The sequence below is a fragment of the Ascidia mentula genome, chromosome 3, assembly GCF_947561715.1.
Source record: "Ascidia mentula chromosome 3, kaAscMent1.1, whole genome shotgun sequence".
NCBI classification, from domain to species: Eukaryota; Metazoa; Chordata; class Ascidiacea; order Phlebobranchia; family Ascidiidae; genus Ascidia; species Ascidia mentula.
Genome location: NC_138568.1, coordinates 4628819 through 4652342, shown reverse-complemented (window position 1 = coordinate 4652342; position 23524 = coordinate 4628819). Strand labels below are relative to the sequence as shown.

The 23524-nt window shown below is 40.0% G+C and overlaps 4 protein-coding genes across 4 annotated transcripts; all 4 read left to right on the top strand.

The window, feature by feature from the left end:
- The first annotated feature begins 272 nt into the window (after positions 1-272).
- On the top strand, positions 273-5015 carry LOC145895423 (uncharacterized). Its single transcript, XM_082984229.1, has 7 exons — positions 273-484; positions 725-830; positions 1379-1723; positions 1920-1938; positions 3165-3458; positions 3643-3811; positions 4625-5015. Exons 1-7 carry the CDS (start codon positions 273-275, stop codon positions 5013-5015), a joined length of 1536 nt encoding a protein of 511 aa, XP_082840355.1.
- Positions 5016-6409: 1394 nt separating this feature from the next.
- Positions 6410-8101, top strand: LOC145895377 (uncharacterized). The gene is made up of 3 exons (XM_082984180.1): positions 6410-6698; positions 6883-7051; positions 7833-8101. The coding sequence occupies exons 1-3, from the start codon at positions 6467-6469 to the stop codon at positions 8056-8058; spliced, it is 627 nt and encodes a 208-aa protein (XP_082840306.1). The 5' UTR covers positions 6410-6466; the 3' UTR covers positions 8059-8101.
- A 6981-nt stretch (positions 8102-15082) lies between these two features.
- On the top strand, positions 15083-17562 carry LOC145895422 (uncharacterized). The gene is made up of 4 exons (XM_082984228.1): positions 15083-15299; positions 15483-15651; positions 16463-16637; positions 17332-17562. Exons 1-4 carry the CDS (start codon positions 15137-15139, stop codon positions 17560-17562), a joined length of 738 nt encoding a protein of 245 aa, XP_082840354.1. The 5' UTR covers positions 15083-15136.
- A 1676-nt stretch (positions 17563-19238) lies between these two features.
- On the top strand, positions 19239-21129 carry LOC145895350 (uncharacterized). The gene is made up of 3 exons (XM_082984139.1): positions 19239-19527; positions 19712-19880; positions 20690-21129. The coding sequence occupies exons 1-3, from the start codon at positions 19296-19298 to the stop codon at positions 20913-20915; spliced, it is 627 nt and encodes a 208-aa protein (XP_082840265.1). The 5' UTR covers positions 19239-19295; the 3' UTR covers positions 20916-21129.
- The last annotated feature ends 2395 nt before the right edge of the window (positions 21130-23524 follow it).

Below are 23524 nucleotides of genomic sequence, written 5' to 3'. Positions count from 1 at the left end.
TTGCGTACAATCCTCCGCACGCAAACATATACTGATTTAATTTATGCTTTATTTGTTTGTGTTCAGTTACATTCCAATGGCCTTCACTTTTGAGGAAAAAAGGCCACAAATCGAAGCGGATTAATATCTTTTTTCGCCGCGTTTTCTCTTTGCTGTTGCGTAGACTCGTGGAGTCAGTCTTTACTTTACAACGCAATAAAGCAGTACAACGCCTCTGTGGTGACCCCGACGAGTCAGAAACGTATATTTCTTGACATAAAATTCAAATAAAGATGGATGGCAGTGATCAGAACGCTGTGGCGATTAAGCTTCCCACATTTTGGATGTCGCAGCCACGTGTTTGGTTCCAGCAAGCGGAAGCTCAACTTGCTTTGAAGAAAGAGACAGAGGAGGAAACCAAGTACTTTAACGTTGTGTCAGCTCTCGATCAGAACACAGCAAGTCGTTTTATTGATTTACTTGAACAACCGCCGCATGAAGACAAGTATGCAGCAATTAAGGAGCGATTGCTGACTACTTTTGCTTTAACACCATCATAAAGAGCTCAACAATTACTCCACATGCCAACTTTGGGTGACCGGCTGCCAACTGCCCTAATGGACAAAATGCTGGCGTTGCTTGGGAGTGAGGAACCTTGTTTTTTGTTCAAAGAATTATTCCTTGAGAAGATGCCCGCTGCCGTACGCACGGGTTTTGCTGGAAAGGATTTTCCTTGTGCTCGCAGTTTAGCGCAGCAGGCGGATGCTCTGCTGTTGGTTAGTAGAAAAGACGAGGAATACGCGGTATCAACGGTGAGACGCTCGAGGTTCAGTCCTACTACACCACAACAGGTAAGAAACGCTCAAAAATTCTGCTTTTACCACCGTCGTGGTAAAAACGCACGTCAGTGTTGTCCTCCATGTTCATTTCGGGGAAACGAGCAAGCCGACCGTCTTTAGCCGCTGCGACGGCCGGCAGAACGAGCAGCCTATTTTTTTAATGGACCGCATGTCTGGGCGTAATTTTCTTGTCGACGCGGGGGCAGAAATCAGCGTTTTTCCACCGACTCGCTTTGAGCGCCACACAAACAGGCCCGGCAAAACCCTTGTGTGGCTGCGAACGGCAGCAGTATTCGGACGTACGGCTCACGTCTGATCTCACTAAATTTGCCCGCTGGAAAGTTTGAATGGAATTTTGTTTTGGCGGATATCTCCACTGCTCGGCGCCGACTTTTTAAGACCACATTCTTTGTTAGTTGATCTCCAACGACAGCGTTTGGTCAGCGCACAAACGTTTGCTAGTGTTCCTTTTCGAAAAGCCGGGACTTCAGTTCAACGCATAGATGCTCTTACCTCCGACAAGAGTGATTACGTGCGTTTGCTGGCCGCTATTCCCGCAGTTGCAGCGCCTCACTTTTCTAATTTGCTCCCCAGACGGCTGCAACAGTCAAAGCGTGGCGAGCATTCTCGAAGCTCCAAGGAGTTCGACAACTTCGACGACTAATGCCATGCCAACAAAAACAACATCTGTATCACCAGAACGGAAAATTTTCACTCGAAATCCAGACACAGCCCACCAAAGATATACGACAACATCTTTCAAAAAGTCATCCGCCGTTACAGCGTTGCACAACAATACCGTGACGATCCAAGAGACCAACATAGCTCATGTCGTGTTGTTGAATGCCACCGCGCCTAGTTCCATTGTGACATCTTCGGGAAACACCTTGCAAATGGACGGAAGAGTATTTCTGATGCTTTGTGCTTCGTTCTTATTGTTAATCACATTTCATTAATTTGAGACTGTATAAATCCTTCACATCACGATGTCACTTTACATCACGTGATGATGGTTGGAGCAAAGGTTCTTAGCCATATTGTTACTGTTTTGGCTGAGTGTTGTTATTATAATTACTCTATAAATCTGTACATGAATATCAGCTAACCTACGAAGGTCAGGGTATACTTCATGACATATAGTTTAGTTCGTGTTAAGTTACGGTTTCACTTTAAAGTAAAGACACCGAAGGCTATTACAAATGCAGTCAATTGCGTGATTGCAAAAACTCAAACCAACATAAACGTTGTCAAACAACGAAGAAATGTAAGGAGTTTTCTCAAAATCGACGTGTTTCAATCATTCCACAACAAGCGAATTTCTGTGCTATTGTGTATATTTTGACTTGGCTTGCATTGATCACGTTCAACACGCATGCAATTACAGTATAGCCAGTTGAATTTCGTGACGTGATCGTTTTTTCGGTTTGTCAGAAAAACGAGAAATGTAACTCAAGGCATTCCAGTAGGTAAAAAAATTGTACGCTGTCTTGCCCCGGTTGAGAACTAACGGGTGCTAATGGAAAAGTTAGTTTTTACTTCAGTATGCGGCATCCCTTGTAATTAGATGTGTTGTTCCGCTTTCAGATTGTATGTAAGTAACTTTGTGGCAATTTTAAGTATTTGAACCACAATGAAAGACGATTTCATATTTGAGCTAAGTGTGTACCAGGCAAAAGGATCAACGATAGTTTTTGACTGAATGCTGTTCGTTGATCGCAAGACGTGTTCCATGTTAGTATGCAGTTACAGGTTAAGTATTGACCACAAGGCAACTGTGGGCCTATCATTAAGAAACCAAATATTCTACCAGCTTAAATCTCGGTTCAAAATCTGTAAATGTGAACAAGGGATTCAAAAAAAAAGATATCATCTGTTTGCTACTGAAACAAGGACGTGGCGTAACTTATTGTACATACGTTACGCGAATCGAAAGACGAACTGAATACATTTTAAACTACAATGGCACAAAACTCCGGAAGCACTGAAATTAAGACAATAAAGCAGCCCACCAATCGCTTTCGCTTTCACCAGAGGTATCGTTAAAGAAAGCGGTGTTTTATTGCAGCTAGTAAAACCAACGAGGTTTTAATGTATTTTATGGCCAATAGGTGTGTGCTAACGAGCTCAAAAATGTGTGGCACATTTACGACCAAATCCAGCAGACTGGAAAAGCACAACCATTGTTTTGGGAATCGGTAAAGTTGTCGTACAAGCAGTAAAGACAAAGGGCACGGGCTCTAAGGCACACTCTCTGGCACAGGGCAGTTTAACGTCCTCTTTTTATCGTTTCAAAAACAAACATAAAAGGCTAAAAAACAGACTTTTAAATATTTACTTTACTTACAGTTAGGCGTTATAGTCTCTATACAAAGCAGAAATGCCAAATTTACAGTGATATTGATGCTTGTATGAGGGCGGTAGAGAGAATATTCAATAGAAACGAATTGTCTGTTCTTCAAACCTGTGCACGCGACCTTATGGGGGTAATTTCCAGCTTGTGTTTCCATTTTCTTCTTTTGTCCCCGTTGTGTGCGAACGCCTTGACCTGCAAGTACGGGTTTGTGGACAATGGTGGATCCTACAGCACTGCTGTAAACGACAAGCAATGCGGACAAGGAAAAAGGTGTTTGCGTGTTGAAGGTTTGTACGACCTTGATTTTTGTATTTGTCTCCATATGCGACCAAATTTCAACGCAACGGTTTAAAAATTCTTTGAATTTTGTTTTGCAGCAAATGAAAAATTATAACAAAATGTCCTTGAGCGCGCCCATGTCCGATAAACGGGCAGTGTAACTTTCAACATCAACCTCGATTTTTTTTGCAGCAACTGCCCACGCTGCATTTTTTTACACCGTTTCCGGTTATGCCATGGATTGTTACACTGAAGCTCAATGCACCATTATAATGGCAGGGTTCGCAGCTTGCACTAAAGCAACAAACAAACAGCTTGTTCAAACTGTACCAAATGCGGCAAGCTATTCACCGCGAATCAGGTAAAAAAGTTAATAAGTTGCCAATATAAGTAGGAAGTGATTCAATGGTGTTGTAGCCAGATCATTTCAGCCAAACTGGATCAAAGTTAGTTTTGCTGACAAGCTGGAACGAGATTTAAAAAATGAAGCTCCTGTTAAAGTTTGAAGTCACGACCATGCGCATGAAGCATTTCTGTGTTTTATTGTGAAGGTCTCTTGTATAACGACCGAAACGTCATCCAAACAACTAGTTTGTGTGCTAGAGGAACTTTGAATTATTGAGTAATATTCATGGCAGCATCAGCAACAAACTGTATTTTCCCATACTAACCGATAACTTCCATAGAATTCCATTTGTGTCCGATATGCCCAGGGTCGTGACTTCAAACCTCTCAGGAAGCAAGATTTTTCATATCCCGCTCCGATTTGTCGGGAAAAAGTGGCTGTGATGCCAGTGAACCTAATGTATAAAATACGATAGATAAGATTTTTTACTTTTCATCGGGATATCGAGCCAGGCAGCTTGCATTCAGTCTACACAAACTCCACTTAATAGTTTTGTTCCATCGCTGGTAAGCCGATCACCCCAAATCAGGTATTTCCTCGAAGTTAGTGGGTCACCAAATGAAAATTGTTCAATAAGATTGTAAGCATGTTTCAAGAGGGTGAACGAATACCCTGAGGTCTAATACAGGGTGTTGAATTCTTTGCTATACATAGTGTGGTTTATTTTTATCTAGTTATAATTGTTGTAATGGCGTGATTGATTTCTAGATAAGTTTAGTGTTTTGTCGTCAGAACAAAACCGAAACGTGCAATTCCTTAATATTGCAGTAAATGCAAAGCAGCGTGTTGCGACTCAGACGGCTGCAACAGTCAAAGCGTGGCGAGCATTCTCGAAGCTCCAAGGAGTTCGACAACTTCGACGACTAATGCCATGCCAACAAAAACAACATCTGTATCACCAGAACGGAAAATTTCCACTCGAAACCCAGTCACAGCCCACCAAAGATATACGACAACATCTTTAAAAAAGTCATCCGCCGTTACAGCGTTGCACAACAATACCGTGACGATCCAAGAGACCAACATAGCTCATGTCGTGTTGTTGAATGCCACCGCGCCTAGTTCCATTGTGACATCTTCGGGAAACACCTTGCAAATGGACGGAAGAGTATTTCTGATGCTTTGTGCTTCAATCTTATTGTTAATCACATTTCATTAATTTGAGAGTGTATAAATCCTTCACATCACGATGTCACTTTACATCACGTGATGATGGTTGGAGCAAAGGTTCTTAGCAATATTGTTACTGTTTTGGCTAAGTGTTGTTATTATAATTACTCCATAAAGCTGTACATGAATATCAGCTAACCTACGAAGGTCAGGGTATACTTCACGACATATAGTTTAGTTCGTGTTAAGTTACGGTTTCACTTTAAAGTAAAGACACCGAGTCTATTACAAATGCAGTCAATTGCGTGATTGCAAAAACTCAAACCAACATAAACGTTGTCAAACAACGAAGAAATGTATGGAGTTTTCTCAAAATCGACGTTTTTCAACCAGTCCATAACAAGAGAATTTCTGTGCTGTTGTGTATATTTTGACTTGGCTTGCATTGATCACGTTCAACACGTATGCAATTACAGTATAGCCAGTTGAATTTCGTGACGTGATCGTTTTTTCGGTTTGTCAGAAAAACGAGAAATGTAACTCAAGGCATTCCAGTAGGTAAAAAAATTGTACGCTGTCTTGCCCCGGTTGAGAACTAACGGGTGCTAATGGAAAAGTTAGTTTTTACTTCAGTATGCGGCATCCCTTGTAATTAGATGTGTTGTTCCGCTTTCAGATTGTATGTAAGTAACTTTGTGGCAATTTTAAGTATTTGAACCACAATGAAAGACGATTTCATATTTGAGCTAAGTGTGTACCAGGCAAAAGGATCAACGATAGTTTTTGACTGAATGCTGTTCGTTGATCGCAAGACGTGTTCCATGTTAGTATGCAGTTACAGGTTAAGCATTGACCACAAGGCAACTGTGGGCCTATCATTAAGAAACCAAATATTCTACCAGCTTAAATCTCGGTTCAAAATCTGTAAATGTGATCAAGGGATTCAAAAAAAAAGATATCATCTGTTTGCTACTGAAACAAGGACGTGGCGTAACTTATTGTACATACGTTACGCGAATCGAAAGACGAACTGAATACATTTTAAACTACAATGGCACAAAACTCCGGAAGCACTGAAATTAAGACAATAAAGCAGCCCACCAATCGCTTTCGCTTTCACCAGAGGTATCGTTAAAGAAAGCGGTGTTTTATTGCAGCTAGTAAAACCACCGAGGTTTTAAGGTATTTTAGGGCCAATAGGTGTGTGCTAACGAGCTCAAAAATGTGTGGCACATTTACGACCAAATCCAGCAGACTGGAAAAGCACAACCATTGTTTTGGGAATCGGTAATGTTGTCGTACAAGCAGTAAAGACAAAGGGCACGGGCTCTAAGGCACACTCTCTGGCACAGGGCAGTTTAACGTCCTCTTTTTATCGTTTCAAAAACAAACATAAAAGGCTAAAAAACAGACTTTTAAATATTTACTTTACTTACAGTTAGGCGTTATAGTCTCTATACAAAGCAGAAATGCCAAATTTACAGTGATATTGATGCTTGTATGAGGGCGGTAGAGAGAATATTCAATAGAAACGAATTGTCTGTTCTTCAAACCTGTGCACGCGACCTTATGGGGGTAATTTCCAGCTTGTGTTTCCATTTTCTTCTTTTGTCCCCGTTGTGTGCGAACGCCTTGACCTGCAAGTACGGGTTTGTGGACAATGGTGGATCCTACAGCACTGCTGTAAACGACAAGCAATGCGGACAAGGAAAAAGGTGTTTGCGTGTTGAAGGTTTGTACGACCTTGATTTTTGTATTTGTCTCCATATGCGACCAAATTTCAACGCAACGGTTTAAAAATTCTTTGAATTTTGTTTTGCAGCAAATGAAAAATTATAAAAAAATGTCTTTGTGCGCGCTCATGTCCGATAAACGGGCAGTGTAACTTTCAACATCAACCTCGATTTTTTTTGCAGCAACTGCCCACGCAGCATTTTTTTACACCGTTTCCGGTTATGCCATGGATTGTTACACTGAAGCTCAATGCACCATTATAATGGCTGGGTTCGCAGCTTGCACTAAAGCAACAAACAAACAGCTTGTTCAAACTGTACCAAATGCGGCAAGCTATTCACCGCGAATCAGGTAAAAAAGTTAATAAGTTGCCAATATAAGTAGGAAGTGATTCAATGGTGTTGTAGCCAGATCATTTCAGCCAAACTGGATCAAAGTTAGATGAAGCTCCTGTTAAAGTTTGAAGTCACGACCATGCGCATGAAGCATTTCTGTGTTTTATTGTGAAGGTCTCTTGTATAACGACCGAAACGTCATCCAAACAACTAGTTTGTGTGCTAGAGGAACTTTGAATTATTGAGTAATATTCATGGCAGCATCAGCAACAAACTGTATTTTCCCATACTAACCGATAACTTCCATAGAATTCCATTTGGGTCCGATATGCCCAGGGTCGTGACTTCAAACCTCTCAGGAAGCAAGATTTTCCATATCTCGTTCCGATTTGTCTGGAAAAAGTGGCTGCGATGCCAGTGAACCTAATGTATAAAATACGATAGATAAGATTTTTTACTTTTCATCGGGATATCGAGCCAGGCAGCTTGCATTCAGTCTACACAAACTCCACTTAATAGTTTTGTTCCATCGCTGGTAAGCCGATCACCCCAAATCAGGTAATTCCTCGAAGTTAGTGGGTCACCAAATGAAAATTGTTCATTAAGATTGTAAGCATGTTTCAAGAGGGTGAACGAATACCCTGAGGTCTAATACAGGGTGTTGAATTCTTTGCTATACATAGTGTGGTTTATTTTTATCTAGTTATAATTGTTGCAATGGCGTGATTGATTTCTAGATAAGTTTAGTGTTTTGTCGTCAGAACAAAACCGAAACGTGCAATTCCTTAATATTGCAGTAAATGCAAAGCAGCGTGTTGCGACTCAGACGGCTGCAACAGTCGAAGCGTGACAAGCATTCTCGAAGCTCCAAGGAGTTCGACAACTTCGAGGACTAGTACCATGCCAACAAAAACAACATCTGTATCATCCATTTTGACATCTTCGGGAAACACCTTGCAAATGGACGGAAGAGTATTTCTGATGCTTTGTGCTTCGTTCTTATTGTTAATCACACTTTATTAATTTGAGAGTGTATAAATCCTTCACATCACGATGTCACTTTACATCACGTGATGATGGTTGGAGCAAAGGTTCTTAGCCATATTGTTACTGTTTTGGCTAAGTGTTGTTATTATAATTACTCCATAAAGCTGTACATGAATATCAGCTAACCCACGAAGGTCAGGGTATACTTCACGACATATAGTTTAGTTCGTGTTAAATTACGGTTTCACTTTAAAGTAAGGACACCGAAGGCTATTACAAATGCAGAGTCAATTGCATGATTGCAAAAACTCAAACCAACATAAACGTTGTCAAACAACGAAGAAATGTATGGAGTTTTCTCAAAATCGACGTTTTTCAATCATTCCACAACAAGCGAATTTCTGTGCTGTTGTGTATATTTTGACTTGGCTTGCATTGATCACGTTCAACGCGCATGCAATTACAGTATATAGCCAGTTGAATTTCGTGACGTGATCGTTTTTTCGGTTTGTCAGAAAAACGAGAAATGTAACTCAAGGCATTCCAGTAGGTAAAAAAAGAGTACGCTGTCTTGCCCGGGTTGAGAACTAACGGGTGCTAATGGAAAAGTTAGTTTTTACTTCAGTATGCGGCATCCCTTGCAATTAGATTTGTTGTTCCATTTACTGATTGTATGTAAGTAACTTTGTGGCAATTTTAAGTATTTGAACCACAATCAAAGACGATTTCATATTTGAGCTAAGTGTGTACCGGGCAAAAGGATCAACGATAGTTTTTTGACTGAATGCTGTGCGTCGCAAGACGTGTTCCATGTTTAGTATGCAGTTACAAGTTAAGTATTGACCACAAGGCAACTGTGGCATATCGTTAAGAAACCAAATATTCTACCAGCTTGAATCTCGGTTCAAAATCTGTAAATGTGATCAAGGGATTCTATGAGATATCATCTGTTTGCTACTCAAACAAGGACGTGTCGTCAATTTATGTACATACCTTACGCGAATCGAAAGACGAACTGAATACATTTTAAACTACAATGGCACAAAACTCCGGAAGCACAGCAATTCAGACAATAAAGCACCCCCTAAAAATTTTTGCTTTTGCTTTCACCTTAACCCAACAATAGAAACAAAATGTTTGAGTTTCGCTATCTGGCATATGTCGTGTGGCGCTATGAAAACCAACAGAGGTATCGTTAAAGAAAGCGGTGTTTTATTGCAGCTAGTAAAACCACCAAGGTTTTAAGGTATTTTAGGGCCAATATTTGTGTGCTAACGAGCTCAAAAATGTGTGGCACACTTACGACCAAATCCAGCAGACTGGGAAAGCACAACCATTGTTTTGGGAATCGACAAAGGGGTCGTATAAGCAGTAAAGACAAAGGGCGAAAAGTATAAAACGTTTTTGTATCTCTCTGATGTGCTTTTTATGTTGGATGTGAGAGTCAAAATTTTAGCTGTTTTAGGAACTCGATGCATGGACATTTGATCACAACCGAAAGCGGCAGCGACGTTGTGTTGGATAAACTTTCCGTTTGTACAGGGTTTACTGCATGTTAGCGTCACATCAAAATCAGTATGAACTGTATTATTAATAAACTGCTGGTTGTCATTATTGCCTTGGCTGTCTTAATGTACGATACCGAGGCACTCACTTGCTATGACGGATACAAAGATTTGGATGTGATTTTTCTCCTTCGAGAAAGTTTTAAGAACACCTCCTGTTCTGATAGTCGATGTCTGAGATTGGACGGTAAGCAAGTATCACGTTCAGGACCTACGATAAAATATATTCAACAAAAGTAACAAATGTAGTGCTTTTGAATTTAAAAAGGAAAGTTGAGTTGTACCATTTTAATGATTTTATCCACGCATAGTGGTTGTGTATAAGATGCAGACAGATGGCCACTGCTCCGACCTAAAAGATCTCATCAGTGCAGCTGGTATGCTGCTTATACACAATTCATATTATTGGCTCCACAATGCTTACCATAGTGGTTGTTTTTGGTATAAAAATTAATTAATCTGTGTATCTACGTCCTTGCTTGTTTTTCAAAATAATTCACCCGTTTAAACTTTGTCTTTTCTCGAGAAAAGCCGAAGGGAGTTGGAACGGTATGGATGTGGGGAAACCCAGTGGATTTCTATGTTTCTCCGAAAGCAACTGTTCGTATGCTACAAAAAGCGAAGAAAACTGCAAGAAAATCGCAAATACGATCCTTTCTGAGAAACTAGGCATTCCAGGCCTAGTTGCGTCGTTAAAATCGTGAGGGTTTCATTTACTCTAGTCAAGGATACGTTAAACAAAAACAACAGCGTTTAAGCTGCGATATCAACAAACATTGTTTTACGCAAAAATTTGTTCTAAATCAGATGTCATCAAGCTTCTACTGATTGGGTCAAGTGCCGCTCTTTGGCTTGGACCGAAAACCAACAAAAATTTATTGACACCGCATTGTCAGATAAAATTTGGATTTTTCCCACTAAATTTTATTGCACCGTTGTCTTTTTGTTTACATTCCGCTTTTATGCCCATAAAGTGGGTTTAATGCTTCAAATACCCTTTGCAAGGAGATGACATTGTGATAAAAATTATATCGTCTTAAACGGTTACCAGGTCTCCAAAATTAGCTTCACATTTTTTTACGTCCCTTTGTAAAATAAATTTGGTGAACCCTGTACAAAATTTACGAGCTACGTCGGTTAGGAACACTTTAATGACGTTGTGAGAGCATCTTATTTCTATGTTCAGTTGTAAGGCGGCTTGCTGTGGAACCGACAACTGTAACAACAGAACGCTTGAAGACCTGAAGACGGTTTCCTCCACCGTTCAAACCGTTACAGCGTTGCTCAACAATACCGTGACGATCCAAGAGACCAACATAGCTCATGTCGTGTTGTTGAATGCCACCGCGCCTAGTTCCATTTTGACATCTTCGGGAAACACCTTGCAAATGGACGGAAGAGTATTTCTGATGCTTTGTGCTTCAATCTTATTGTTAATCACATTTTATTAATTTGAGAGTTCACATCACGATCTCACTTTACATCACGTGATGATGGTTGGAGCAAAGGTTCTTAGCAATATTGTTACTGTTTTGGCTGAGTGTTGTTATTATAATTACTCTATAAATCTGTACATGAATATCAGCTAACCTACGAAGGTCAGGGTATACTTCACGACATATAGTTTAGTTCGTGTTAAGTTACGGTTTCACTTTAAAGTAAAGACACCGAAGGCTATTACAAATGCAGTCAATTGCATGATTGCAAAAACTCAAACCAACATAAACGTTGTCAAACAACGAAGAAATGTATGGAGTTTTCTCAAAATCGACGTTTTTCAACCATTCTACATCAAGCGAATTTCTGTGCTGTTGTGTATATTTTGACTTGGCTTGCATTGATCACGTTCAACGCGCATGCAATTACAATATATAGCCAGTTGAATTTCGTGACGTGATCGTTTTTTCGGTTTATCAGAAAAACGAGAAATGTAACTCAAGGCATTCCAGTAGGTAAAAAAATTGTACGCTGTCTTGCCCCGGTTGAGAACTAACGGGTGCTAATGGAAAAGTTAGTTTTTACTTCAGTATGCGGCATCCCTTGTAATTAGATGTGTTGTTCCGCTTTCTGATTGTATGTATGTAACTTTGTGGCAATTTTAAGTATTTGAACCACAATCAAAGAGGATTTCATATTTGAGCTAAGTGTGTACCAGGCAAAAGGATCAACGATAGTTTTTGACTGAATGCTGTACTTTGATCGCAAGACGTGTTCCATGTTTAGTATGCAGTTACTAGTTAAGTATTGACCACAAGGCAACTGTGGCATATCGTTAAGAAACCAAATATTCTACCAGCTTAAATCTCGTTTCAAAATCTGTAAATGTGATTAGGAGATTCTATGAGATATCATATAAAACGTTTTTGTATCTCCCTGATGTGCTTTTTATGTTGTATGTGGGAGTCAAAATTTTAGCTGTTTTAGAAACTCGATGCATGGACATTTGATCACAACCAAAAGCGGAAGCGACTTTGTGTTGGTTAAACTTTCCGTTTGTACAGGGTTACTGCATGTTAGCGTCACATAAATATCAATATGAACTGTGTTATTAATAAACTGCTGGTTGTCATTATTGCCCTGGCTGGCTTAATGTACGATACCGAGGCACTCAATTGCTATGACGGATACAAAGATCTGGATGTGATTTTTCTCCCTCGAGACAGTTTTGACAGCATCTCCTGTTCTGAAAGTCGATGTCTGAGATTGGACGGTAAGCAAGTATCACATTCAGGACCTACGATAAAATATATTCAACAAAAGTAACAAATGTAGTGCTTTTGAATTTAACGGGGAAAATTAATTTGTACCATTTTAATGATTTTATCCACGCCTAGTAGTTGTGTATAAGATGCAGACAATTGGTCACTGTTTCGACCTAAAAGATCTCATCGGTGCAGCTGGTATGCTGCTTATACACAATTCATATTATTGGCTCCACAATGCTTACCATAGTGGTTGTTTTTGGTATAAAAATTAATTAATCTGTGTATCTACGTCCATGCTTGTTTTTCAAAATAATTCACCCGTTTAAACTTTGTTTTTTCTCGCAAAAAGCTGAAGGAAGTTGGAACGATATTGATGTGGGGAAACCCAGTGGATTTCTATGTTTCTCCGAAAGCAACTGTTCGTATGCCACAAAAAGCGAAGAAAACTGCATGAAAATCGCAAATATGATCCTTTCTGAGAAACTAGGCATTCCAGACCTTGTGGCCTCGTTAAAATCGTAAGGGTTTCATTTACTCTAATCAAGGATAGTTAAACAAAAAAAAAACGAAAATTTGTTCTAAATCAGATGTCACCAAGCTACAACCGATTGGGTCGAGTGCCGCTCTTTGGCTTGGACCGAAAGCCAACAAAAATTTATTGACACCGCACTGTCAGATGACGTTTTGATTTTTCTCACTAAATTTTATTGCACTGTTGTCTTTTTTTTTACATTCCCCTTTTATGCCGATAAAATGGATTTATTGCTTCAAATCCCCTTTACAAGGAGACCATTGCGATTAAAATTATATCGTCTTAAACGGTTACCGGGTCTCCAAAAGTACATTCACAATTGTTTACGTCCCTTTGTGAAATAAATTTGGTGGACCCTGCTCAAAATTTACGAGCTACGTCGGTTAGAAACACTTTAATGACGTTGTGAGAGCATCTTATTTCTATGTGCAGTTGTAAGGCGGCTTGCTGTGGAACCGACAACTGTAACAACAGAACTCTTGAAGACCTGAAGACGGTTTCCTCCACCGTTCAAACCGAAACCACCAGCGCTGGTGTAACTTCAATTGCCTTCAGTGGCCTCATGTGGTTCATTGTTGGAATGTTGATTTTCGTTCTGTTGAAATGAATAATTACTCTCCGTGTATTGGATTTCTCGTTTTAATAAAAAAAAATGGATAAATTAGGTTGGAAGTTTTGTTCTTGCTTGTTTTATGATTTAAATGTTGCTTTGAAAACATATTACAACTTCTATTACCACAGTCGGATTAACAATACACATCGTATGTTTCAAAAGTGTCGTCAATTTGACTGGAGAGTTTAAAAAGTGGGAATATTATAAAACTAAGTCATACACTGGCAAAAACCAATGAACCCAAGTTTCGACAAACGAAGTCTATCTCCCCGCTAAGTATTTAAGGATTACATATGTTTACTTATCCAAACTATTGAGAGGTGGATCATTCGTTTCTGTCTTTCTTTTTTTGTCCTTTCATGACCCTTGTGCAAACGTTGTCAACACTACGTGAACTCTGAATTGGTGGCGGTTTGCATTAAGCCTCCCACCGGCTTGTAATGTTGTGACAACACGTGGGCCTGCTTTTATGCAACGTTCCTTTCGAAGGCATAAATGTGCAATTTGCTCCTTACTAAACACAGTCATTACAAATGCAATAGATTCAGTTTGGCATCAAAAACAAGTCGTTTGTTAAGGTGAAGTGGAACAGTCGCGCAATATAAGGTGTTGAAGCTGAAGTTGCATTCAAATGAACATTGATTAACACTTATGTGCATGGATTTTAGAAACTCTTGTGGTAGTGTACATGCTGTTGTCTGTGATAATGCTACAAACCGTTTTAAGTAAAACTTGAAGAAGATAATGAATTTTGGTAAGCTGCAGACAGGGTGTGTACACGCACTATTTCGACCTGTGAGGTCTCATCAGTGCAGCTGTTGTGTGGCACTGTGCTAGCTTTTACACTAGCGGGCACACTAGATTCCACTTTGTGGTACCTGTCCGGTCAACGTCGATCTGTTGGGTACCCTATACTGAGTACCAAACAACAGAGACGAACCACTGTGGAGCGCACTATGGCCAAACGGATCTGCTTGGTAACCGATAGCGCTAAAGGCAAAACACCAATGCAATATATGTGCAAAAAAAGCCATAATAATATTGGTAAGCTGCAGACAGGGTGTGTACACGCACTGTTTCGATCTGTGAGGTCTCATCAGTGCAGCTGTTGCAGTGACACTGTGCTAGCTTTTACACTAGCAGGCACACTAGATTCCACTTTGTGGTACCTGTCCGGTCAACGTCGATCTGTTGGGTACCCTATACTGAGTACCAAACAACAGAGACGAACCATGTTGAATTTTTATAATAAGAAATATTAAAGTACAGATATGTATTTCCCTATCTAATAATTATGCATCCTTGGATCATTAAACAAAGTTAGGCCTTACGTCATTTCAGCGAATCAACATAAAGGGTGCTTTTTGACACCACGACACTGTTACTAAAACAAGGGACCGTTGGCTGAGTTAACCGCATAATTCTCGGGCCAAATGTTCAAAACAAGATGGGCACGGGCTCCAAGGCACACTTTCTAGCACAGAGCAGTTTAACGTACTCTTTTTACCGTTTCAAAAACAAACATAAAAGGCTAAAAACAGACTTTTAAATATTTACTTTACTCACAATTAGACGTTATAGTCTCTAGACAAAGTAGAAATTCCAAATTTATAGTGATATTGATGCTTGTATGAGGGCGGTAGAGAGAGTATTTAATAGAAACGAATTGTCTGTTCTTCAAACCTGTGCACGCGACCTTATGGGGGTAATTTCCAGCTTGTGTTTCCATTTTCTTCTTTTGTCCCCGTTGTCTGCGAACGCCTTGACCTGCAAGTATGGGTTTTTGGACAATGGTGGATCCTACAGCACTGCTGTAACCGACAAGCAATGCGGCCAAGGAAAAAGGTGTTTGCGTGTGGAAGGTTTGTACGACTTTGATTTTTGTATTTGTCTCCATATGCGACCAAATTTCAACGCAACGGTTTAAAAATTCTTTGAATTTTGTTTTGCAGCAAATGCAAAATTATAAAAAATGTCCTTGTGCGCGCTCATGTCCGATTAACGGGCAGTGCAACTTTCAACATCAACCTCGATTTTTTTTGCAGCAACTGCCCACGCAGCAATTTTTTACACCGTTTCCGGTTATGCCATGGATTGTTACACTGAAGCTCAATGCACCATTATAATGGCTGGGTTCTCAGCTTGCACTGAAGCAACAAACAAACAGCTTGTTCAAACTGTACCAAATGCGGCAAACTATTCACCGCGAATCAGGTAAAAAAGTTAATAAGTTGCCAATATAAGTAGGAAGTGATTCAATGGTGTTGTAGCCAGATCATTTCAGCCAAACCGGGTCAAAGTTAGTTTTTGCTGACAAGCTGGAACGAGATTTAAAAAATGAAGCTCCTGTTAAAGTTTGAAGTCACGACCCTGTGCATGAAGCATTTCTGTGTTTTATTGTGAAGGTCTCTTGTATAACGACCGAAACGTCATCCAAACAACTAGTTTGTGTGCCAGAGGAGCTTTAAATTATTGAGTAATATGTCTGGCAGCAGAAACAAACTGTATTTTCCCATACTAACCGCTAAGTTCCGTAGAATTCCATTTGGGTCCGATATGCCCAGGGTCGTGACTTCAAACCTCTCAGGAAGCAAGATTTTTCATATCCCGCTCTGATTTGTCGGGGAAAAGTGGCTGCGATGCCAGTGAACCTAATGTACAAAATACGATAGAAAAGATTTTTTACTTTTCATCGGGATATCGAGCCAGGCAGCTTGCATTCAGTCTACACAAACTCTACTTAATCGTTTTGTTCCATCGCTGGTAAGCCGATCACCCCAAATCAGGCAATTCCTCAAAGATAGTGGGTCACCTAATGAAAATTGTTCATTAAGATTGTAAGCATGTTTCAAGAGGGTGAACGAATACCCTGAGGTCTAATACAGGGTGTTGAATTCTTTGCTATGCATAGTATGGTTTATTTTTATCTAGTTATAATTGTTGCAATGGCGTGATTGATTTCCAGATAAGTTTAGTGTTTTGTCGTCAGAACAAAACCGAAACATGCAATTCCTTAATATTGCAGTAAATGCAAAGCGGCGTGTTGCGACTCAGACGGCTGCAACAGTCAAAGCGTGGCGAGCATTCTCGAAGCTCCAAGGAGTTCGACAACTTCGACGACTAGTGCCATGCCAACAAAATCAACATCTGTATCATCCATTTTCACATCTTCGGGAAACACCTTGCAAATGGACGGAAGAGTATTTCTGATGCTTTGTGCTTCGTTCTTATTGTTAATCACACTTTATTAATTTGAGAATGTATAAATCCTTCACATCACGATGTCACCTGACATCACGTGATGATAGTTGGGGCAAAGGTTCTTAGCAATATTGTTACTGTTTTGGCTGAGTGTTGTTATTATAATTACTCCATAAAGCTGTACATGAATATCAGCTAATCTACGAAGGTCAGGGTATACTTCACGACATATAGTTTAGTTCGTGTTAAGTTACGGTTTCACTTTAAAGTAAAGACACCGAAGGCTATTGCAAATGCAGAGTCAATTGCATGATTGCAAACGCACGTCAGTGTTGTCCTCCATGTTTATTTCGGGGAAACGAGCAAGCCGACCGTCTTTAGCCGCTGCGACGGCCGGCAGAACGAGCAGCCTATTTTTTTAATGGACCGCATGTCTGGGCGTAATTTTCTTGTCGACGCGGGGCAGAAATCAGCGTTTTTCCACCGACTCGCTTTGAGCGCCACACAAACAGGCCCGGCAAAACCCTTGTGTGGCTGCGAACGGCAGCAGTATTCGGACGTACGGCTCACGTCTGATCTCACTAAATTTGCCCGCTGGAAAGTTTGAATGGAATTTTGTTTTGGCGGATATCTCCACTGCTCGGCGCCGACTTTTTAAGACCACATTCTTTGTTAGTTGATCTCCAACGACAGCGTTTGGTCAGCGCACAAACGTTTGCTAGTGTTCCTATTCGAAAAGCCGGGACTTCAGTTCAACGCATAGATGCTCTTACCTCCGACAAGAGTGATTACGTGCGTTTGCTGGCCGCTATTCCCGCAGTTGCAGCGCCTCACTTTTCTAATTTGCTCCCCAGACGGCTGCAACAGTCAAAGCGTGGCGAGCATTCTCGAAGCTCCAAGGAGTTCGACAACTTCGACGACTAATGCCATGCCAACAAAAACAACATCTGTATCACCAGAACGGAAAATTTTCACTCGAAATCCAGACACAGCCCACCAAAGATATACGACAACATCTTTCAAAAAGTCATCCGCCGTTACAGCGTTGCACAACAATACCGTGACGATCCAAGAGACCAACATAGCTCATGTCGTGTTGTTGAATGCCACCGCGCCTAGTTCCATTGTGACATCTTCGGGAAACACCTTGCAAATGGACGGAAGGGTATTCTGATGCTTTGTGTTTCAATCTTATTGTTAATCACATTTTATTAATTTGAGAGTTCGCATCACGATGTCACTTTACATCACGTGATGATGGTTGGAGCAAAGGTTCTTAGCAATATTGTTACTGTTTTGGCTAAGTGTTGTTATTATAATTACTCCATAAAGCTGTACATGAATATCAGCTAACCTACGAAGGTCAGGGTATACTTCACGACATATAGTTTAGTTCGTGTTAAGTTACGGTTTCACTTTAAAGTAAAGACACCGAAGGCTATTACAAATGCAGTCAATGGCATGATTGCAAAAACTCAAACCAACATAAACGTTGTCAAACAACGAAGAAATGTATGGAGTTTTCTCAAAATCGACGTTTTTCAACCAGTCCATAACAAGAGAATTTCTGTGCTGTTGTGTATATTTTGACTTTGCTTGCATTGATCACGTTCAACGCGCATGCAATTACAGTATAGCCAGTTGAATTTCGTGACGTGATCGTTTTTTCGGTTTATCAGAAAAACGAGAAATGTAACTCAAGGCATTCCAGTAGGTAAAAAAAATAGTACGCTGTCTTGACCCGGTTGAGAACTAACGGGTGCCAATGGAAAAGTTAGTTTTTACTTCAGTATGCGGCATCCCTTGTAATTAGATGTGTTGTTCCGCTTTCAGATTGTATGTAAGTAACTTTGTGGCAATTTTAAGTATTTGAACCACAATGAAAGACGATTTCATATTTGAGCTAAGTGTGTACCAGGCAAAAGGATCAACGATAGTTTTTGACTGAATGCTGTTCGTTGATCGCAAGACGTGTTCCATGTTAGTATGCAGTTACAGGTTAAGTATTGACCACAAGGCAACTGTGGGCCTATCATTAAGAAACCAAATATTCTACCAGCTTAAATCTCGGTTCAAAATCTGTAAATGTGATCAAGGGATTCAAAAAAAAAGATATCATTTGTTTGCTACTCAAACAAGGACGTGGCGTAACTTATTGTACATACGTTACGCGAATCGAAAGACGAACTGAATACATTTTAAACTACAATGGCACAAAACTCCGGAAGCACTGAAATTAAGACAATAAAGCAGCCCACCAATCGCTTTCGCTTTCACCAGAGGTATCGTTAAAGAAAGCGGTGTTTTATTGCAGCTAGTGAAACCACCGAGGTTTTAAGGTATTTTAGGGCCAATAGGTGTGTGCTAACGAGCTCAAAAATGTGTGGCACATTTACGACCAAATCCAGCAGACTGGAAAAGCACAACCATTGTTTTGGGAATCGGTAAAGTTGTCGTACAAGCAGTAAAGACAAAGGGCACGGGCTCTAAGGCACACTCTCTGGCACAGGGCAGTTTAACGTCCTCTTTTTATCGTTTCAAAAACAAACATAAAAGGCTAAAAAACAGACTTTTAAATATTTACTTTACTTACAGTTAGGCGTTATAGTCTCTATACAAAGCAGAAATGCCAAATTTACAGTGATATTGATGCTTGTATGAGGGCGGTAGAGAGAATATTCAATAGAAACGAATTGTCTGTTCTTCAAACCTGTGCACGCGACCTTATGGGGGTAATTTCCAGCTTGTGTTTCCATTTTCTTCTTTTGTCCCCGTTGTGTGCGAACGCCTTGACCTGCAAGTACGGGTTTGTGGACAATGGTGGATCCTACAGCACTGCTGTAAACGACAAGCAATGCGGACAAGGAAAAAGGTGTTTGCGTGTTGAAGGTTTGTACGACCTTGATTTTTGTATTTGTCTCCATATGCGACCAAATTTCAACGCAACGGTTTAAAAATTCTTTGAATTTTGTTTTGCAGCAACTGAAAAATTATAAAAAAATGTCCTTGTGCGCGCTCATGTCCGATAAACGGGCAGTGTAACTTTCAACATCAACCTCGATTTTTTTTGCAGCAACTGCCCACGCAGCATTTTTTTACACCGTTTCCGGTTATGCCATGGATTGTTACACTGAAGCTCAATGCACCATTATAATGGCTGGGTTCTCAGCTTGCACTAAAGCAACAAACAAACAGCTTGTTCAAACTGTACCAAATGCGGCAAGCGTTTCACCGCGAATCAGGTAAAAAAGTTAATAAGTTGCCAATATAAGTAGGAAGTGATTCAATGGTGTCCAGATCATTTCAGCCAAACTGGATCAAAGTTAGTTTTTGCTGACAAGCTGGAACGAGATTTAAAAAATGAAGCTCCTGTTAAAGTTTGAAGTCACGACCATGCGCATGAAGCATTTCTGTGTTTTATTGTGAAGGTCTCTTGTATAACGACCGAAACGTCATCCAAACAACTAGTTTGTGTGCTAAAGGAACTTTGAATTATTGAGTAATATTCATGGCAGCATCAGCAACAAACTGTATTTTCCCATACTAACCGATAACTTCCATAGAATTCCATTTGGGTCCGATATGCCCAGGGTCGTGACTTCAAACCTCTCAGGAAGCAAGATTTTCCATATCCCGTTCCGATTTGTCGGGAAAAAGTGGCTGCGATGCCAGTGAACCTAATGTATAAAATACGATAGATAAGATTTTTTACTTTTCATCGGGATATCGAGCCAGGCAGCTTGCATTCAGTCTACACAAACTCCACTTAATAGTTTTGTTCCATCGCTGGTAAGCCGATCACCCCAAATCAGGTAATTCCTCGAAGTTAGTGGGTCACCAAATGAAAATTGTTCATTAAGATTGTAAGCATGTTTCAAGAGGGTGAACGAATACCCTGAGGTCTAATACAGGGTGTTGAACTCTTTGCTATACATAGTGTGGTTTATTTTTATCTAGTTATAATTGTTGGAATGGCGTGATTGATTTCTAGATAAGTTTAGTGTTTTGTCGTCAGAACAAAACCGAAACGTGCAATTCCTTAATATTGCAGTAAATGCAAAGCAGCGTGTTGCGACTCAGACGGCTGCAACAGTCAAAGCGTGGCGAGCATTCTCGAAGCTCCAAGGAGTTCGACAACTTCGACGACTAGTGCCATGCCAAAAAAAACAACATCTGTATCATCCATTTTGACATCTTCGGGAAACACCTTGCAAATGGACGGAAGAGTATTTCTGATGCTTTGTGCTTCAATCTTATTGTTAATCACATTTTATTAATTTGAGAGTTCACATCACGATGTCACTTTACATCACGTGATGATGGTTGGAGCAAAGGTTCTTGGCAATATTGTTACTGTTTTGGCTAAGTGTTGTTATTATAATTACTCCATAAAGCTGTACATGAATATCAGCTAACCTACGAAGGTCAGGGTATACTTCACGACATATAGTTTAGTTCGTGTTAAGTTACGGTTTCACTTTAAAGTAAAGACACCGAAGGCTATTACAAATGCAGTCAATTGCATGATTGCAAAAACTCAAACCAACATAAACGTTGTAAAACAACGAAGAAATGTATGGAGTTTTCTCAAAATCGACGTTTTTCAACCATTCTACATCAAGCGAATTTCTGTGCTGTTGTGTATATTTTGACTTGGCTTGCATTGATCACGTTCAACGCGCATGCAATTACAATATATAGCCAGTTGAATTTCGTGACGTGATCGTTTTTTCGGTTTATCAGAAAAACGAGAAATGTAACTCAAGGCATTCCAGTAGGTAAAAAAATTGTACGCTGTCTTGCCCCGGTTGAGAACTAACGGGTGCTAATGGAAAAGTTAGTTTTTACTTCAGTATGCGGCATCCCTTGTAATTAGATGTGTTGTTCCGCTTTCTGATTGTATGTATGTAACTTTGTGGCAATTTTAAGTATTTGAACCACAATCAAAGAGGATTTCATATTTGAGCTAAGTGTGTACCAGGCAAAAGGATCAACGATAGTTTTTGACTGAATGCTGTACTTTGATCGCAAGACGTGTTCCATGTTTAGTATGCAGTTACTAGTTAAGTATTGACCACAAGGCAACTGTGGCATATCGTTAAGAAACCAAATATTCTACCAGCTTAAATCTCGTTTCAAAATCTGTAAATGTGATTAGGAGATTCTATGAGATATCATATAAAACGTTTTTGTATCTCCCTGATGTGCTTTTTATGTTGTATGTGGGAGTCAAAATTTTAGCTGTTTTAGAAACTCGATGCATGGACATTTGATCACAACCAAAAGCGGAAGCGACTTTGTGTTGGTTAAACTTTCCGTTTGTACAGGGTTACTGCATGTTAGCGTCACATAAATATCAATATGAACTGTGTTATTAATAAACTGCTGGTTGTCATTATTGCCCTGGCTGGCTTAATGTACGATACCGAGGCACTCAATTGCTATGACGGATACAAAGATCTGGATGTGATTTTTCTCCCTCGAGACAGTTTTGACAGCATCTCCTGTTCTGAAAGTCGATGTCTGAGATTGGACGGTAAGCAAGTATCACGTTCAGGACCTACGATAAAATATATTCAACAAAAGTAACAAATGTAGTGCTTTTGAATTTAACGGGGAAAATTAATTTGTACCATTTTAATGATTTTATCCACGCCTAGTGGTTGTGTATAAGATGCAGACAAATGGTCACTGTTTCGACCTAAAAGATCTCATCGGTGCAGCTGGTGTGCTGCTTATACACAATTCATATTATTGGCTCCACAATGCTTACCATAGTGGTTGTTTTTGGTATAAAAATTAATTAATCTGTGTATCTACGTCCATGCTTGTTATTCAAAATAATTCACCCGTTTAAACTTTGTCTTTTCTCGCTAAAAGCTGAAGGGAGTTGGAACGATATAGATGTGGGGAAACCCAGTGGATTTCTATGTTTCTCCGAAAGCAACTGTTCGTATGCTACAAAAAGCGAAGAAAACTGCAAGAAAATCGCAAATACGATCCTTTCTGAGAAACTAGGCATTCCAGGCCTAGTTGCGTCGTTAAAATCGTGAGGGTTTCATTTACTCTAGTCAAGGATACGTTAAACAAAAACAACAGCGTTTAAGCTGCGATATCAACAAACATTGTTTTACGCAAAAATTTGTTCTAAATCAGATGTCATCAAGCTTCTACTGATTGGGTCAAGTGCCGCTCTTTGGCTTGGACCGAAAACCAACAAAAATTTATTGACACCGCATTGTCAGATAAAATTTTGATTTTTCTCACTAAATTTTATTGCACTGTTGTCTTTTTGTTTACATTCCGCTTTTATGCCCATAAAGTGGGTTTAATGCTTCAAATACCCTTTGCAAGGAGATGACATTGTGATAAAAATTATATCGTCTTAAACGGTTACCAGGTCTCCAAAATTAGCTTCACATTTTTTTACGTCCCTTTGTAAAATAAATTTGGTGAACCCTGTACAAAATTTACGAGCTACGTCGGTTAGGAACACTTTAATGACGTTGTGAGAGCATCTTATTTCTATGTTCAGTTGTAAGGCGGCTTGCTGTGGAACCGACAACTGTAACAACAGAACGCTTGAAGACCTGAAGACGGTTTCCTCCACCGTTCAAACCGTTACAGCGTTGCACAACAATACCGTGACGATCCAAGAGACCAACATAGCTCATGTCGTGTTGTTGAATGCCACCGCGCCTAGTTCCATTGTGACATCTTCGGGAAACACCTTGCAAATGGACGGAAGGGTATTTCTGATGCTTTGTGCTTCAATCTTATTGTTAATCACATTTTATTAATTTGAGAGTTCACATCACGATGTCACTTTACATCACGTGATGATGGTTGGAGCAAAGGTTCTTAGCCATATTGTTACTGTTTTGGC